Source organism: Pelobates fuscus, chromosome 2, assembly GCF_036172605.1.
Source record: "Pelobates fuscus isolate aPelFus1 chromosome 2, aPelFus1.pri, whole genome shotgun sequence".
Lineage (NCBI taxonomy): Eukaryota > Metazoa > Chordata > Amphibia > Anura > Pelobatidae > Pelobates > Pelobates fuscus.
In genome coordinates, this window is record NC_086318.1 from 141,426,196 (window position 1) to 141,445,712 (window position 19,517).

The following is a 19,517-nucleotide window of genomic DNA, read 5'->3' on the forward strand; positions in this document are numbered from 1 at the left end:
TGTGGTCTATGCAGGTCTGGTATAACAATGTAAGGTTGCCGTTAGGGACTCCATGTTGTATATTTCCCCTTTCCTATCCATCCATTGCCGAAAGGTGGGCGCACCCCGACATTTCCACAAAGTGGGAATCAACGGCTTTGCAGCAGTAAGGAGATATTACATCAGGGACTTCTTGTATGTGTTTAGGGCTTTGTCTGTGTGGTGTAGGAGCATGGGAAGCGGTTGGAGTGGTAGTTTGGTATCAGTAATCTGTCAGATCTTAGTGTTGACCATGGACCAGAACTGGGTGATTTCCGGGCAACTCCACCAGATGTGGAGAGCAGAGCCGGTGGCGGAACCACATCTCCAGCACAGCTCTGATGCCTCTGGGCTCATTTGGTGTAGCATGTCGGGAGTTCTATACCAGTGGGTCAGTATCTTATAGCTGGTCTCCTGGTATTTGGAGCTGATGGAGCTTTTATGTATGATTATATAGATCTTCTCCCGTTCCTGTGTGGTCAGTGTGGTTCCCGTCTCCTTTTCCCATTTGCAGATGGCCCTCAAATATTTGAGTTTCACTTTGCACCACGTGAAGTGGAATTGCATTTGTAGGTGCTGTTCTCTATCTGCCGAGAGAGTGATGTTAAGTGCCTCCGATTTGCTTACGTTTAGGTTTGACAGCTCCTCGTACTCCCGGAAGGCCTGCCGTAGGATGGGCAAGGAGATTAATGGGTTATCCAGGAAAAAGAGCATGTCGTCCGCGTATACGGCTACTTTGTGCTCCATTCGGTTCAATGTGAATCCTGTGATGCCTCCATCCCATCTGACCACCTCCAGGAATGGTTCTAGAGAGAGGTCAAACATGAGGGGTGACAGGATGCACCCTTGTCTGGTGACGTTTCAGATGAGGAACAGAGCTGAGAGTGCGCCGTTAATCCGTATGCTGGCCGTTGGGTTTGTGTACAGGGCCATGATCCATGAGCGGAGGTGAGGGCCGAAGCCCATGTGTTGAAGCGTGGACTCAAAGGCCTTCTCTGCATCAGTGGAGACCAGCACCAGATCCTTGTGTAGTATTCAGGCAGAGTGGACAATGAATGCTGAGGGCCTCTCAGTCCGGCACAAAGCCGACCTTGTCAGGGTGTTCAAGGGAAGGCAGCACTCGAGATTGTCGTACCACTAAGGTTTGGGTGAATAATTTGAGATCCACATTGAGAAATGAATCAGCCTTTAGCACCCGCAGATGGTGGTGTCCTTCCCCTGTTTGGGGAGGACCACGACCACTGCGCTGAGTGTGTTCTTAGGGAACTGTCCACCTGAGAGGATAGAGTTCAGGCCTTTCAGCAAGTGTGGGAGTAGGATTTTCCAGAACATTCAGAGGTAGGAGGCCATATGGGCTCAAGGAACTGTTGACCTTGGACTGTTTGAGGGCGATGGCCAGCTCCTCGGCAGATAGCGGTTGTTCCAGCTCTTCCACCGCTTCCGCTGTGAGCTTCCGAATTATGTTGTTCCAGAGGAATTTGGTAATCTTGAGCTGTCTCCGAGAGTTCATACGCGTTCGGGTATCTGGCGTCAGATTGTATAGAAGACAATGTTATTATATTCCAATCCAACCACTATCCCCTTTATTTTTCATTCTTACAATAGAACCATGTGTTATCAGAAAGAAAAAACAATACAATGTTTAAATGTATCTCATCAGATGGTTTACAATATCTTTTTTGCTGGTGATATGATTCTTACCGTATTAAATTCTCTGGAGATCTTTGGTAATTATTCTAATTATAAAATTAACTTATATAAACAAACAGATTTTGACATTATATCTATATCTAAAAATTATATCTAATATCTTAAATCTCAATATCATTTCAAGTGGTGTGAGAATTGTGTTTATTAACTGGGAATTAGTTAATACAATATAACTCTAAAAAATATTGAAAACCTTTCAGAAATTACTAACTAACTGGGAAAAGACAGAGGTCTCTTGGTTGGGGCTTTATAATATTATAAATGCATACTTAATAGCTCAATTAACATATTGCTTTAGAGCATTGCCATTTAGACTCAATAAGGATGTCCTTAACCAGTTCAAAAAACTAATATCTAAATAAATATCGGCTGGTAAGCATTCTAGAATTTCTCATAATATCCTTCGGAAAGGTATTCGAAAGGAGGAATTTATTTCTCTGATGTAAAAAAATTACATGAAGCCTGTATGATATCCTATCTAATGCTATGGTTTAAACCTACTGTTTCTAATCACACTTGGTATAATCTTGAATAAGAGGATTGTCCTCGTTTTTTTGACGGATTTGATTTGGAATAAAAAAAAATATCCCTCCAAATATGATTCTTAATGAAATGTTGACTATTTTAAAACATCTGAGAATAGGTTTGATATAAGAGATTGCATATCCATAAACATTCAAATTGATGTGTTACAATATAATATGGTTAAAGAGATGTGGAGATGTGGGAGAGAGACAGGTACTTTTTTATCATATTTGGTGGGATTGTAATGATGTATATGATTTTAAAAATCTATTATCTACTTTAATCATTACATTTTTACAAGAATCAATATCTATTTATCCTCAACTGTTTCTATCCAATATTGATCTCACTTTCCACGGTAAAGCTAAGAAATTCTAATTACCCATATACTTTTTGTTACCAAGATATGTATGGCAGGTCTATGGAATAAATCTACTCCCTCCATCTGGAAAGATATGCTAAACCAAGTTAAATATCAATATAACATGGAATACTATTTCATCTCTCTGTCAGGACAATATATATCTTATTCAGATACCCTGGATAAGATATAGAAGCACATTATGGCAGGCATGTTTAGTATGTTTCTTAATGTCCCCACATTTAGAATTGCCCTGCGCAGAGACTTTTTTGTTGTTGTTCTTGTAATGTTGTTTGTCTATATATTTTATATGTTTTATGTGGTATATTTAGGTACAATATGTTAGCAATGGTATTCTTTCCTCTATAGTTTTAAGTCTGTTCTAAAGTAATATAAATGTAAATGTGGGATAATTATCTGTACTTTGTTTTTGTATATTTTTTTGAAAATAAATAAAAGAAAGATATAAAAATAAAGAAAAAAAAATCTAATTTACCTGCATTACCATCACATTTACATTTTTTTGCCTGCAGAGTAAGACAACTGTCTCATTCAATGATAACGTTTTTGAATCAGACAGTTGTCTTCAAGTGAAACATGTCCCTTTAAATTATGCCTGGGTGACATGAAGAAGAGAGAGTTATCATGAGACACTATGATTTATTTAAGGAGACAAAAATACAGACATTACGCCTTTAAAAAAAACCTTTCTTTTGGATTACTTATGTATCACAAAGATAAATGTCTAGGGCCATCATTAATATTTAATATTAAAGTAATTGTAGCTATAATCAAAATAAAAGGGAAAACAAATTAGTAAGATACACTGAACAAAAAATTAAAATGTAATATAAAACTGTGCTGTATGAATGCTTATATGTATATTTATGTTGTGCTGATTGATTTGACTGATTTGTGATAAACTATCTAAATCTTTTCTATTGTGCAATGCTATTTTTACAGAAGTGGAAAAAAACTATTTGTAATTACTTAAGGTCATTATTGGATAACAGATGGACCTGTACTCTGCACTAATGCATCTATACTACTAAGACTTTATAATTGCACTCCATGTGTATTATAAGCAAGAAAACCCAGATCATTTTAAATTATAGACTACAGCTGTGTAGCAGAGCCCTTGTCCTGACAAGGACTTTAACTCTGCTGGGATAAGAAATTCAGGAACTCAGGAACAATGAGTTAAAGTGTGATAGCTCTATCCCTCTCACCCCCCCCCTTCCACAGTAACTGGACAACAAACTGTTCTGGGAGTACAACTGGTTAAACGCATTCAAACACAGCCTTTTTATACACAGACACCCAGCATGGGGTCTCCATTCAGAACATAACCAAGCCCCTCTCATTGTCAAAGAGATAATTGAGTCAAGTATCAGTAATTCAATTATCTCTCAGCTATAGGAAATACATAAAATACATATGCACCCCAAAAACATGGTCATATTTTAGAGGAACCCCCCAAGTCTTATATCCCTGAATAGCCCTGATCTGAGCAGCCAAGTTCTCCATATAGCGCTCAGATCAGTTTGGTAAAACAGGATCGCCATCTAGGGAAAGTTTTGACCGACCGGCCGGCCACGAGGCCAAAACAGTTCCAGAAGAATTTCTGTGTGAACACTGACAAATGCTCCCCCTGGCTTATAGAGAGCAAATGCTTCCCCCAGTCGGTAGATCCTATCTCCCAAACACCATTCATCTAGTTGGTTGGGAAGTGGGACGGTCAACGATACCATCTTTGCCCAGGTTCGCGGAGATGCGAGGCCGAAAATAGTTACTGACGTTCGATGACCAGTTACTGCTGCATGTGTTCAGGAGACAAAGGTGAAGCACTCAAGTTAATCACCAATTTGTGGTTAACAGCCAGGGGAGGTGGATAAGAGGGGACCGCATACAATCTGTTCGGGAGACAAACTAGGGGGTATGGACAACCGAACACGAGAGAATGGAGTTTGTTACAAGCTGGTCAAGTAAATATTAGCCAGGGATAGTATCCAACTAGTATATGTGTGTGTAGTGGAAGGGATTAAAATGCTATAGCAGTAACCAAGAGACATGCATGTACATCATGAAATAGTATAATGATTGTTATACTAGACCAGCATTTCCCAATTGGTGTTCAGCAGAACCCTAGAATTCTGCGAGAATAAAACTGGGGTTCTGCACTTAAACCCTTAAGGACACATGACATGTGTGACATGTCATGATTCCCTTTTATTCCAGAAGTTTGGTCCTTAAGGGGTTAAGGCCACTCGATGGGTCTTGCTGAACAGCGGCCCTTTAATAGCGTCACCGGGTCCCTGTAGTATTGGATGCTGGTAGGAAGTGACACCGTGTCACTTTCTCCCAGACATAGAGCGCGCTGAGTGGGATGGAGAGAAGGAAGGACGGGGAAGAGAGCTGCTGCTGACCTCACACACCAGCAACCAACAGCACTCCAAGCAAGCCACCCTCCTGCAGAAAAAGGTAATCTAATAGGAGGGTGGCTGCAGCTGTAAACATTATAACCTCTGTGTGTGTATCTGTGTGTCAACGTGTATACCTCAGTGTGTGTGTATCGCGTGTCAGTGTATGTATGTGCCAGTGTGGGTATCTGAATGTGTGTGTATGTGCCAGTATGTGTATCAGTGTGTGTATCTGCTAGTGTGTGTCTCTGTGTGTATATGCCAGTGTGTGTATTTGAGTGTGTGTGTATGTGCCAGTGTGTGTAAGTGCAGACATCCCAGCAAACACCAACACAACTTGCAAACACACCCCTGCAGACATTAACAGTAAATACAAACACACCCCTGTACTCCAACTCCAAAATGATATACAAACACTCAAACACACCCTTCACTCAAACACCAATGCTACACTTAAATGCACATTTCCATGTAATATCCAATACTACAACCAAACACCCCACTGAAAACAAATGCAAACATTACATACAAACACACCACAGTATTTTAATGCTAAAATTATATGCAAACACCAACTTCATACACAGACGCTCACATGCTCCTAAGTACTAGTATTTACTATCTGTAGAACACTAGTGTTCATACACCAAAAAACTAAGTTTGCCAAAAAAGAAAACATTACGCTCTGCTAATTAAAAAGTTTGTGCTACAACGCAAACTTTTTTCGGGGGGTTCCATGATGTTGGTACAATATGTAAAAAGGTTCCACGGGAAAAATTTATTGGAAACCCCTGTACTAAACCATTCTGAATCTATGTGTTACATTAACATGTCTTTATGTCTATTCAAGGGAAGAAGTTGAATCAGAGCTTACATTTCTAGGATTCTTGATCATGGAAAATCGCCTAAAGCAGGAGACAAATGCAGTGTTGACGGAGCTTATTAATGCAAATATTAGAACTGTGATGATCACAGGTAAGTTTTTATAATTATTCTATTTTTTACTTTGGTGCTTATTTTTCATAGAGGCAATTTTCATAAAGCTTATATTGGCTGATCTAACGCTTCACTTGTTATTACTGACCTGTACCAATATCTGGTTCTACAAATCAATCAGAATATCTACAGTGCTAGTCAACTAGTGAGTTATAATTCATTACCATGCACCTCACTCTGTGTTTCTCTATAAAGGTGACAATCTCCAAACAGCACTGACAGTTGGAAATAATTGTGGGATGATGTCCAGTGGCAGCCAGATTATTTTAATAGAAGCCAGTGAAGGCACAAAGGATCTGCCTGTTTCGATTACTTGGAAGACTATTCATGACACACAGCTAAATGAGCATCAGTCAAAAGTATGTTCTGTGCTGTTATGCAGTACATTTGATTCATGCAACTAATGATCTATTCACGGTTAAATCCAAACTCTATACTAATTCTTATTAACCTCTCCGTTGCCTTTTGCACTGTTGATCATGCCCTCCTTCTTCAAACTGTCCAATCACTCGGTTTCTGTGACAGTGTCTTCTTGTGGTTCATCCTGCCTCATCCAACATTCTTTCAGTGTCTCCTTTTCTAATGACACCTTGTCCTGTCTCGGGTGGAGTCCCCCAAGGCTATGTTCTTTGTTCCCTTTTGTTATTTTTTTAAACGTCTCCCCTTGACAAACGTATTAATTCCTTAGATTTCATTATCATCTGTTTGCTGATGACACCCAGATATATCTCTCCTTCCATGATCTATCCCCCACTCTCCTAGAATGCATCACTGCTTGCCTTTCTTCAATCGCTGCATGGATGTCCCCCGCTTTCTAAAACCCAATCTCTCTAAATAGAGTTTCTTATTTTTCAAACATTTTAAAACATTGACCGTGTCTGCCCCTTTCTTACACAAGATGCTGCTAAGGAGCTTGTTTATGCTCTAGTGATTACAAGCAGTGATTACTGTAATTCTCACCTAATTGATCTCGCCAGGAACCATACTGCCTTGCTAAAGTCTGTGATTAATGCTGCCACCAGGCTGATTTTTCTCTACTGTCGCTCATCTCACATTTCGCCCCTCTGTTAATCCTTACATTGGCTTCCTGTACCCTATAGAAGTCAATTCACAATTCTAACCCTTACCGTTAAAGCTCAAAACAATTCTAGCCCCTGCTACATTTTTTTCACTAAGTCATAGACATGGCCCTTCTTGGTCTCTCTGCTCTGCTGGTGACCTCCTGTCTGCTACTTGCACCCTTACTACTAACACGCACTTGCACAATTTCTTGCGGGTGGCTCCTTTCCTTTGAAACACCTTGCCTACCCCCATAAGACTGTCTCCTTGTCTTCAATCATTTAAGAAGTCCCTCAAAACCCACCTCTTCTGAAAAGCTTATAACCTCCCAAAGTAACTTTTATTTCACAAATCTATTTCTTGCTCTCTCTTAAATGTCCACACTCCACTGTCACATTTCTGTTGTATTACTTTTCCAACTCAATGCTTAGTTGTTATCCCCTTTGAAGCCCTTTTTTTGTATTTTCATAACTTACCTCCTTTAGATTGTAAGCTCGTTTGAGCAGGGTCCTCATCAACCTATTGTTCCTGTAACATTTTGTAATTGTCTAATTTATTGTTACATTTCCCCCTTTATAATATTGTGAAGCACTGCGGAATAAGTTGGCGCTATATAAATGCCAATAATAATAATAATGTACAATGCTAACTTAAAGTAGGCAAAGCTCTTATACGATACCATCATATCATAAATTGTGTGTGTACTCTTTAACGTTGTTTAAGAATGTAAAAATTCTAGCACAACTGCTAATAAGTAAAGGAAGGATTTGCAAAAGTTACAAGGAGGCTAATACTCTCCCACAACATTAGAATACAGGTGTTGTAGGCTGTATGGATTCATTGGTCTAGTTTTACTGCAGAGTTGAGGCAGCAGGATATAATTGTGCAGGACATTTATTAGCAGAGAGCTTTGTGAGTTTTTGTTTGGGCTGCTAGACTATAATCTCAGTGCTCTCCCAAGCTAAAATATTTCCTATAAACTGCAATATCGGGTTACGTTCAGGCTTCCAGACTACAGTGAGCTTACCGGAAGATGTTTAAAAGTGGCTGAGTGAGAAGGGACATTTATAACATGGGTCCCTTGTCATTGGTAGCAGTTTTTCTACCACTGGACAATGACCCTAAGCACAATGCCAAGTTGACCCTCCAGTGGTAACAGCAGAAAAAGGTGATACCTCTGGCGTGGCCATCACAGTCTCTTTTCCTTGATATAATCGAGCCACTCTGGGATGATCTAAAATATGCTATTCTTGCAAACCAACCAAAGACTTTGCATGACCTGGAGGCATTTTGCCAAGACGAATAGGCAGCTATACCACCTGCAAGAATTAGGAGCCTAATGCTGATGCTAAAAGGGGACAATACGCAGTATTAAGAACAAAGGGTATGCAGTCTTTTGAACAGGGACAATTTTTGTCTTTGTTGCCATGTTTTGTTTTATGATTGTGCCATTCTGTTATAGCCTGCAGTTGAATATGAATCCCATAAAAAATAAATGTGTTTTGCCTGCTCACTCATGTTTTCGTAAAACAATTTACATATATTACCAATTTGCCAAGGGAATGCAAACTTTTGAGCACAACTGTAAATATGCTATTATTATTTTTTGTTTGTTTGCTTGCTTGTTTTTTTTAAATCCTTGCTGTTTTTTCATTGCACCAGGGAATATTTTTAGTGATAAAGATTACTTCTTTTGTAGGATACCCATGTTGATTTTGTGAACGGATTAATTTATAACCCAACAATGGATGGAAAATATCACTTTGCAATGACTGGGAAAACCTATGAAGTCATATTGCAGCATTTTTATGACCTTCTACCCAAGGTATCTGTATCATTAAAATCACATACTTTTGTGTTTTCTTTGTTTCTGCCCCCTTATACTACATGTCTTAAAGGCATACTATAGACACTAAAATACCTTTAGCTTTATGATGCATTTTTGGTATATAGGTCATGACCCTGCCGTTTCACTGCTAAACTCTCTGCCATTTATTATTTAAGTAACTTTTGTTTATGTCCATGCAGTCCTAGTCAAACCCTGGCTGTTGCTCACAAAGCTAACATGATATAAATGGTTTCATTGTCAATCAGATTTGAACTTATGTTAGAAGTTTTTGTCCCCTGTAAATGTAACACACAGAAGGTTCCTACAGTGTCTAGCAGGTTATTAACAGTCACACCTTCCTGCGTGTAGCTTACACTGCCTTTCTAAATACTTTGTATAAAAATAAACCTAGTGTTTAATCTTCTTTTATTGCTCAGTCTGTTTAATTATGAATTTATTATCTCTTGCTAGGTTAATTACCTACTATACTTCCTGCTCTGTGTGTTTAATTTACAGAGCAGAAGATAAAAACTTCTAACGTAAGTTAAAATGTGATTGAAAATTAAACTATTTTTTTTTTCATGTCGGCTGTGTGAGTCATGGCCAGGGTTTGGCAAGGGCTGCATGGACAGAAACAAAAGTTATTTAAATCATAAATGGCAGAAAACTGACCAGTGAGACTGCAGAGGCACAATCTATACATAAAAACTGCTTCATTATGCAAAAGTTGTTGTGATGCCTATGGTATCCCATTAAGTGATATACATAAAATAGAAAGAAATCATAGATATTTATCACACTTAACTTTTTTTATTTGACTCAATTATAAAAATATAGCACTTACAAATGATTTAACATTGTTTTCTCACATAGATCCTGCTGAATGGGACAATATTTGCAAGAATGACCCCACGCCAAAAATCTAGTCTTATCGAAGAATTTCAAAAATTAGAGTAAGCTCACTTGATTATTGCATGTGAAATATCTGATATTGGCCACAATTTAATATTGCAATATAAGCTTTTCAAATGATTAAATGTTTTGGATAAACTTTTGAAATTATTTATCTACAAAATAATTCCCATAGACCTTAATAATGACTCCTGCTTAACTTCTGTTTGAAAAGATTATACATAAATATGACATTGATTCCATAATCATTAGTACAGGTTTAGTACACCTTATGAGGATTTCATTTTGTATTTCATTTTATTCAAATGTTACTAATTAACAAAATTGAGTTATAGAAATTGTTGTGATAGAAATATTTGTACTTCCAATTTCATATATTATTATGTATTAGACACTGAATTGTAACAGATGTTCCAACAAAATCTAATATTAGGAAAAGAGAAACTAGAATTAACAAACAGCTGAACTGTGCATGTTTAATTAATTATGTATTAAATAAAGTCATGCAACAGTCAAGGTGCCTGTGTGATAATCACCTCCTTTTGTCAAAAGCTTGTCATACAATGCCTTGAACCACATGACACTCATACATAGGGAATTTCAAAACATTATTTGGGAGTTTTTCATTTCAACTTTATGAAAAACTCACAAGTGACTTTGCTGAAGAAAGTTACATAGCATTTTTTTGTTTACGTTTTATTAATCCAGAAATGTGCGTGTCAGTGTTTTTTGATTCTACAAAGTGAGTTAGTGATTTATTAGGTGAACAATGCATTGTCGTTTATTTAAAATCTTGAAAACAAATCAAGCCAATTTATCAGCAAGTAAAACATTCTCAAACAGTTGCTTTTTTTCAAATGAGCTATTTTGGTGTAAATTTTGCAAATCCAGTTTTCTAGTTACTGCAGTTTAGTATTAATAGAATTCTTAGTATAATGTTATATGGTTAATAGTATGTTGCTGATACATAAATCATTATAGCAATATATTCTGTAGTCTGTGAATACTATATAACTGATTAATAAAGTATTTGATAGTCATCATATGGAAAGACTCTCTAAGGTTTACTTAGACTCACTTAGGTTTTTTTCTAAGTGGAGCACATTTATATACATTTAAAAACATTGGCCGCACACGCCCCTTTCTTACACAAGATGCTGCCAAGGAGCTTGTTCATGCCCTAGTAATCTCTTGCATCGATTACTGTAATTCTCTGCTAATTGGTCTCCCCAGAAGCCGTACTGCCCCCCTACAATCTGTGGTGAATGCTGCTACCAGGCTGATCTTTCTCTCCTGTCGCTCCTCTCACACCTCACCCCTCTATCGATCCTTACACTAGCTTCCTGTACCCTACAGGTGTCAATTTAAAATCCTAACCCTTACTTATAAAGCTCTAACCAACTCTAGCCCCTCTTACATTTCTTCACTGATTCATAGGTATGCACCCTCTCGGTTTCTCCGCTCTACTGGTGACCTTCTCCTGTCTGCTTCTCACACCCTTACTGCAAATTCACGCCTGCAAGACTTATCACGGGCAGCTCCTTTCCTTCGGAACTGCCTGCCTACCCTTGTCAGACTCTCCCCAAGTCTTCAATTATTTAAGAAGTCCCTCAAAACCCATCTTTTCAGGATTGTTTATGGCCTCAAAAAGTAACTTCTATCTCTCAAATCTTCCTCTCGCTCTCTCCTATAGGGCCACGCTCCACTCTCACTTCCAGTTCTGCTCCTTTTCCTATTGTGTTTTTATACCCCACCTCCTCTAGACTGTAAGCTCATTTGAGCAGGGTCCTCAACTACCTATTGTTTCTGTTACATTTTGTTATTATCTCATTTGGTAAATTCCCTTTTTATTGCAATGTGCTGTGAAATAAGCGGTCGCTATATAAATACTACTACTAATAATAATATACGAGCCCCTGATATTAGACTGAGTTTCTTGGTTTGATGAATGGGACTGTAAGGCTAACATGTAACTCTCTTGTGATGTGCTTTTGTCTACACTGTTCTCTTCTACACTGAACTAATTCAATGATGTGCTTTTTGAGGTAGGAGAGGGTTCCTTTATTTTACATGGAGACCTGTGTGTGGTCAGAGTCATGTATTGTGCAGAGGTTTATTTGTCAATGTAAAGCACAATTATATCATATATTATGTTTTAAAAGTAATGCAATGTCATATATTCTTAAATAAACTAAATTAATGACTATTTATCATTTTAGCTACTATGTTGGAATGTGTGGAGATGGAGCAAATGATTGTGGGGTAAGCAGATTATTATTAGATTGTTTTTTGTTTTTTTCATAAAATGAGTGGTTTCCCCAGTGGTGCTTTATGTATTAATAAAACTTATTTTTGTCATGCTTGAAATACTCTTTCAGTGTCAAAGAGGTAACCTATGCAATATACTGCAATAGACTTCCAGGCAGGCTTATGCTCTGACTCAAAGAGATACTCCAAGGAGGTAGATAAAATCAATTTTCCCCAAATGCATAAAATATGCGTTTGGGGAAACAAGATGCCGTTGAATTTTACTCTTGTACAACAAAACAGTGGTTTTAATTTGCCTTCAATTGTATCCACAGCAACAAGTAATGAATGATGTCACGCCTGCACATACTCCATTATTTAATATATTAGTCGAATAGGTTACTTGTGCATGCAGTCACACTTACCCATTTCTTCCTTTGTGGGATATTTTTTTCTGCTCATGTATTGTATAGTTACATAGGCTTAAAAGAGACATGTGTCCATCATGTTCAGCCTTTCTCACATCTATTTTTGCTTTTGATCTAAAAGAAGGCAAAAAAACAGTTTGATGCACTTCCAATTTTGCAACAAACCAGGAAAATATTCCTTCTTGACCCCAGAATGGCAGTCAGATGTATCCTTGGATCAAGAAGCTATTACCCCACATATTAAAAATCATATCCCTGAATATTATGTTTTCGCAAGTATGCATTCATTTGCTGTTTAACCCCTTTAGGACCAAACTTCTGGAATAAAAGGGAATCATGACGTGTCACACACGTCATGTGTCCTTAAGGGGTTAAACACCTGTACAGACTCTGATAAAACCACTTCTTCAGGCAGAGAATTCCATATCCACTGTAATTAAAACTTTGCTTTGCCTTAGAGTAAAATTGAAAATTATATTAGCTTTAGTGTACTAATAATCTTAATTTTAGTAATGACAGGAGGCGAATATTTGCATATCTTTCTTTACTGAAAACTCCAGCAGCATAGAAACATAACAACCAATCAGAAAAAAGATATGGTGCCCATAAAATGCCCTGTCTATGACACCACTTCCTCTTTCTTTGAAGCGAACGATAAATAACAACAAGAAACATAACCATATTACGTCAACAGTTCAACAACATATTAGGATAAATAACTCCAGTAGCTCCATGTTGCAGCGGTATGGAAGGTGAGTCTTTGTCCTGATGAGAAGACGTTCACGCTGCAAGAAAAAGAAAAAGGTGAAAGGTCTCTGGCGTGGTAACATGTCCGTATACAATAAACATTAAGAATCTGATACATCAATGGATACTAGGATGTGAAACCTATCAATATAGCTTTAAATTTGAAAGCAATGACATGTAAGAAACTAAAAGCATCACATAATAAAAAAGGCACATGACTAATTATACAACCTATACAGGACTTTCAAGCTATATGTCTAAGTAGTAATCATACCATAACATGCATGCCTTCCTGAACATAAAATACATATTCTGTACAACACGAGATAACATGGGAGGGATCCTACAGGGTGGGAAATATTCGCCTCCTGTCATTACTAAAATTATTAGTACACTAAAGCTAATATAATCTTCAATTTTACCACATGACAGGAGGCTTCATATTTGCATTTTTAAAGCTTAGAATTGTGTGAAGGAAGCATGAGAAGTTTGGCGGAAATAAAACGTCCTGAATGTACTCTCCAGTCCGCGCAACGCATAATGTCAGAATGCTTGGGACGCTGCTGCCCCTCTGACCGAATGCGCTCCAAAGCTAGATTCAACGCCTGCTAAATTTAGTAGCCAGCGAACCCATCTGGCCAAGGTTGTCTTAGACACCAGTCCGTGAGGCCTTACGTAAGAAATCAGGAGTTGACCCATCTGGATATTCCGAAGGGGGGCTGTGATTTCCGTATACCTCATTAGTGTCCTAACAACGCATAGTTTGGAGTCTGACTCAAAGTATGGGTATGACACTGAAGACGAATCTGATTTTGTCCATCTTGAAATGGAAAAGGTAACTCCCTCAGGAGTGAAAGAGAAACCGTCCACATCGAACGCCCTAACGTCAGACACCCGTCGGAATGAGACGAGGTATAACAAAAGGGCCAGTTTGGCTGAAAGTTGTTTCAGCGACAGATAGGGGTTGTCCGGCCAGCCCCGAAGGAAGTCCAGCACCCCATTCACTTGCCAGAGGCTAGAGTATTTGGGTGCTGGGGGTTTCATTAGTTTGGCACCCCGCAGTAAACGACATACCAGAGGATCTTGACCCACTGATCTGCCTTGTACTGGGACGTGTGGCGCTGAAATAGCAGATCTGATCACGTTAAGGGATTGATACAATCGTCCCATTGAGAACAGATGAGCAAGGTAGTTGAGGATCAGTGGAAAAGAGGCAGTAAAGGGATTGGAACCCCTTTCCATACACCAATCACTCCAGGCTGACCAGGCGGATATATAGAATCTCCTGGTGCCTGGAGCCCATGAGTCCCATAGGAGGTCTTTAGTAGATTGCGATAGGCCGTGGACTGACCAGGAACCCCTGAAATCGTCCAGGCCACCAGTTCCAGTTGTCCTTCCAGGACAAGGGGATGGGGTTCCCCTCGAGGTCCCGACAGGAGAAGCGGGGAGGCAGGGAGCAGGATGGGATGGTCGTGGGACATCTCCAGGAGGTCCAGGAACCACGGTTGGCCCTGCCAAAGGGGGGCTATGAGCAGGAGTGATATGTTGCGAGTGCGTGTGTATCGCAGCACCCGTGGGATCATAGAAAATGGTGGGAATGCGTAAGCCCCTTGAGAGGGCCAGTCCTGTAGGAATGCGTCCGCAGCTTCGCCTTTTGGGTCCGGAAGCCAACTGTAGTATCTCGGCAGTTGGTGGTTGGTCCTGGAGGCGAATAAGTCTATTGTTAGTGGGCATGTCCACCGTCGTAGTGTCTGGAATATCTCCCTGTTGAGTTTCCAATCGCTAGTGTCTCTCCAGTGGTGGGAGAACCAGTCCCCATCAAGTTGGAGATTCCCGGTAGGTATTCCACCTGTAGCGTGATGTTCCTTCGTAGGCAGAAACTGTAGATGTTCTTTGTGGCTTCCGTCAAGTCTTTTGATCTCGCTCCGCCCAGGCATTGATGTATTGCACCGCCGAAATGTTGTCCATGCAGAGCAGAATACAGCAATTCGACCTGTCCTTGGTCAGGCTGCGGATGGCGAAGGATCCCGCGATCAATTCCAGGCAGTTGATGTGTATGTTGGTCTCCTCTCCTTGCCACGGGCCTCCTGTGGAGGCATCCGAGCAGAGCGCCCTATCCCCACAGGCTGGCGTCCGATTCCACGATGAAGTCCGGGGAAGGGCCGAAGATCGCCTTGCCATTCCAGGCTTGTATGTGTAGTAACCACCATCGAAGTTCTGACGTCACTTCCGTTGAGAGTGGGATCCAGTGGTCGTAAGAGTATCCGGTGCGTAGGTATCCCGCCTTCAGTCGCTGCATGGCCCTGTAGTGTAATGGGCCCGGGAATATCGCTTGTATGGAGGAGGAAAGGAGTCCTATGATCCGAGCGAGCATCCTGAGTGGTATTGTGTCCATCCTCAGAACTCTGATTTCTTTCCTTATCGAGGCTATCTTTTTCGAGGGGAGACGTAGTACACAATCCTTCGAATCGATGTCGAAGCCGAGGAATTGAACCGATTAGGAAGGAGAGAGAGACGACTTTTGTCTGTTCACTACGAACCCTAGAGATTCCAGCAAGTGAATGTCAAATTTCGTCTGTGATCGTAGCCTGGACGTGGATTCGCAAAAGATCAGCAAATCGTCCAAGTATATGAGACAACGTATGCCCCTTGTTCGGATGTGAGCCATTACCGGCCTCAGTAGCTTCGTGAAGCACCACAGAGCCGAGCTGAGGCCGAACGGCAGACATGTAAACTGGCATATCCGTCCTCTCCATCAGAAGCGGAGGAATTGTCGGCAGTGTACGTCCACTGGAACAGACAGGTCCAGACGCGTAAACCAGTCGTTCTTGACGAGGAGGTCGTGTAGAAGATGGATTCCTTCCATCTTGAAATGCCTGTAGATTATGAACGAGTTTAACTGCCGGAGATTGATAACCGGCCTGTAATCGCCCGTTTTCTTCTTGACCAGGAAGATGTTGCTTATAAAGCCTCCCCCGCCTGGTGCATATTGTATCGCGCCTTTCTCGAAGAGTGCGTGGATCTCCTCGTCCACCAGGTGGTTTTGTTCCATTGACATGTGAATCAGGGGGGGGGGGGCGGTTTGTATGGGTTGTGCGGAGAACTCTATGACGAAACCGCGTACCGTCTGGAGGACCCAGGCGTCTTTGGTAATCAGCTCCAAATTCTGGAAGAAAAAGGATAGGTTGCCTGCTATAAAATTTGGTACATTTAGGTATGTAGGTGGACTCACCATTGGAGATGCGTCCACGTCCTCGACCTCTGAAACCTCTAATCCTTCCCACCACTTGGAACGATGAGGGTCTTTGTGTTGTAGACGGGAAGAAACTCGGAGTTTGTGGGAATGATCTGGAACCTGAGGCCCAAAATCGTCTGGTGGCATGGTTCCGCTGTCAACCAGCCCTTCCAAAAACACCTCTTGTAGTCGGGGTGTGGAACACCTGCTTGAGAGAGGTTTGGGCCTTATTCAAAGTGGTGAATAGGTTCACATGTCCGTTTGAATAAAAAACTATATACAACTGTAATAGTGATGAAATGTGTCTTGAGAGGGGGGGGGACCCCTAAGGGGTTAATCCAAGAGCTTGGTGCGGCGATCGGGTGATTCCCGAACCGCTGTGTGAGTAGGGGAGGCGGCCGTCGCGGGTCTCGCGAGCCGCGAGATCCAAGATGGCCGCTGGCCGCGTGCGCAGAAATTTCTCGCTCGCGGCCGCGAGTGAGAAGAAACGCGGTGAAAAACTTAGAATTAGCCCCGGCTACCCTCCGCCCATCCCTGTGTGTCAGAAGGACAGGTCCGTGCGGCGAGCGCGGCAGGGACAGCCGTGACGCCCGCGGGCCGCCAGACCAGCAATAAAGTAGTAGGGGAGACAGAGAATACAAAGTAGCACAGGGTATACACTGAGTATGGGGGAGAAGGAGACAGGTATAGATAGGCAGGGGTAATATAAGGTACAAAGTGACAATAAGTGCTAATCATATAAATATACTAGAGAGGTAAAAGTACTCTGACCTGATGTATGGCTGGAGCAGCAAAGAAAGAGGAAGTGATATCATAGACAGGGCCTTTTATGGGCACCATATCTTTTTTCTGATTGGTTGTTATGTTTCTATGCTGCTGGAGTTTTCAGCAAAGAACGATATGCAAATATAAAGCCTCCTGTCATGTGGTAAAATTATTTTCTTAAAGTCATGCATGACCTTGTTTCCAATGTATAGTCCTGTTTGTAAATAGATTTCAATACAATGGTTTGTACTGGCCCCGGATATTTTTGTATAATGTTATCATTATATCTGTTAAGTACCATTTTTCTAACTAAAGTTTCTTCATAACAAAAATGTCCCATTTCTTTTATTAATTTTGTAGCAAACCTCTGCCCTTTTTCTAGTGCCATAATTCATTTTTAAGAACTGTTGCCCAAAAGTGCACAGCATATTAAAGATGTTGTTTTACCAGAGATTTATAAAGAGGGTCAATTATGTTCTAATCCTGAGAATTAACCCCTTAAGGACTGAGCCAAATGTACACGTTGTGATCAAAACAGACAGTAAACAAAAACTTGAATTTGCGCTATATGTCATATTATGTGCCCCCGCACTTATTGTATATCATTTTATTCAGGGGAAATAGGGCTTTTTTTTTATTTAACATCAAATATTTAGGTATGAAACATAATTTAATATGAATAAAATATAAAAAAGGGAGAAAATAGGAATTTTAAAACTTTTTTTAGTTCTACATGACATTTTAACAGTGAATGTCATAATACTGTTTGCTTTTACCGCAATAAAATACAAATATTCGTATTCAGCGATGTCTCACGTGTAAAACAGTACCCCCTTTGTACAGCTTTTATGGTGTTTTGGGAAGTTACAGGGTCAAATATAGCATGTTGTATTTTTCAGTTTTTTTTAACATTGAAATTCGCCAGATTGGTTACATTGCCTTTGAGACCGTCTGGTAGCCCAGGAATGAGAATTACCCCCATAATGGCATACCATTTGCAATAGTCGACAACCCACTGTATTGCAAATGGGGTATGACCAGTCTTTTCTAGTAGCCACTTGGTCACAAACACTGGCAAAAGTTAGTGTTTATATTTGAAAAATGCCTAACTAATAACTAATTTGAACGCCAATTTTGGCCAGTGTTTATGACTAAGTGGCTACTAAATAAGACTGGACATACCACATTTGCAATATTTTGGGCTGTCTACTTTTGCAAATGGTATGCCATCATGGGGGTAATTTTCATTCCTGGGCTACCATACGGTCTCAAAGGCAAGCATAACCAATCTGACAAATTTCAATGTGAAAAAACTGAAACACAAGCCTTATATTTGACTCTGTAACTTTCGAAAACACCATAAAACCTGAACATGTGGGATACTGTTATACTCAGGAGACTTCACTGAACAAAAATATTAGTGTTTCAAAACCGTAAAACCTATCACAACAATTATATTGTTAGTGTAAGTACCATTTGTGTGTGAAAAATGAAAAAAACTGAATTTTTACTGAGGATACTTTTACATACAGTTTTGAAACACTAATATTTGTGTTCATAGACGTCTCCCAAGTAAAACAGTACCCCTGATGTACAGGTATGGTTTATGGTGTCTTGGAAAGTTACAGGGTTAAATATAGTGCTAGCAAATTAAATTCTCTGGAATTTCTGTCTGGGTTATCAGGCAGGTCCTGCAAATTGTAATTAAAAAAAAATACTTGATTTTCTAAAAATATTACATAAATATATACGTAGAATTAAAATAAATATATATATATATATATATATATATCATTTTTAAAAATTATTTTTATTTATATGTAGATATATATATGTGATATATACATATATATTTTTTTATATATACCGTATATACTCGAGTATAAGCCGAGTTTTTCAGCACATTTGTTGTGCTGAAAAACCCCAACTCGGCTTATACTCGAGTCAGTGTCTGTATTATGGCAATTTACATTGCCATAATACAGACAGGGGGGCTGTGGGGGCTGCAGAGAGTTTACTTTCCTCTCCTGCAGCTCCTGTCAGCTCTCTTCTCCTCCGCGCCGTCCGGTCAGCTCTTCTGTCAGCTCCCACTGTAAGTCTCGCGAGAGCTGTGGCTCTCGCGAGACTTACACTGGGAGCTGACCGAGGTGCTGAACGGACGGCGCGGAGGAGAAGAGAGCTGACAGGAGCTGCAGGAGAGGTAAGTAAACTCTCTGCAGCCCCCACAGCCCCCCCCACTGAACTGCCAATGCCACTAGACCACCAG

At 40.1% G+C, this 19,517-nt stretch overlaps 1 protein-coding gene across 1 annotated transcript in view; it reads left to right on the forward strand.

The window, feature by feature from the left end:
* The window catches only part of LOC134586876 (probable cation-transporting ATPase 13A5), a 196,899-nt gene that overhangs the window by 135,844 nt on the left and 41,538 nt on the right, over positions 1-19,517 (forward strand). The window contains exons 18-22 of the mRNA XM_063442778.1: positions 5,885-6,009; positions 6,226-6,389; positions 8,789-8,914; positions 9,791-9,870; positions 12,049-12,091. Coding sequence (XP_063298848.1) covers positions 5,885-6,009; positions 6,226-6,389; positions 8,789-8,914; positions 9,791-9,870; positions 12,049-12,091 — 538 coding nt within the window. The remainder of the gene's footprint in view (positions 1-5,884; positions 6,010-6,225; positions 6,390-8,788; positions 8,915-9,790; positions 9,871-12,048; positions 12,092-19,517) is intronic.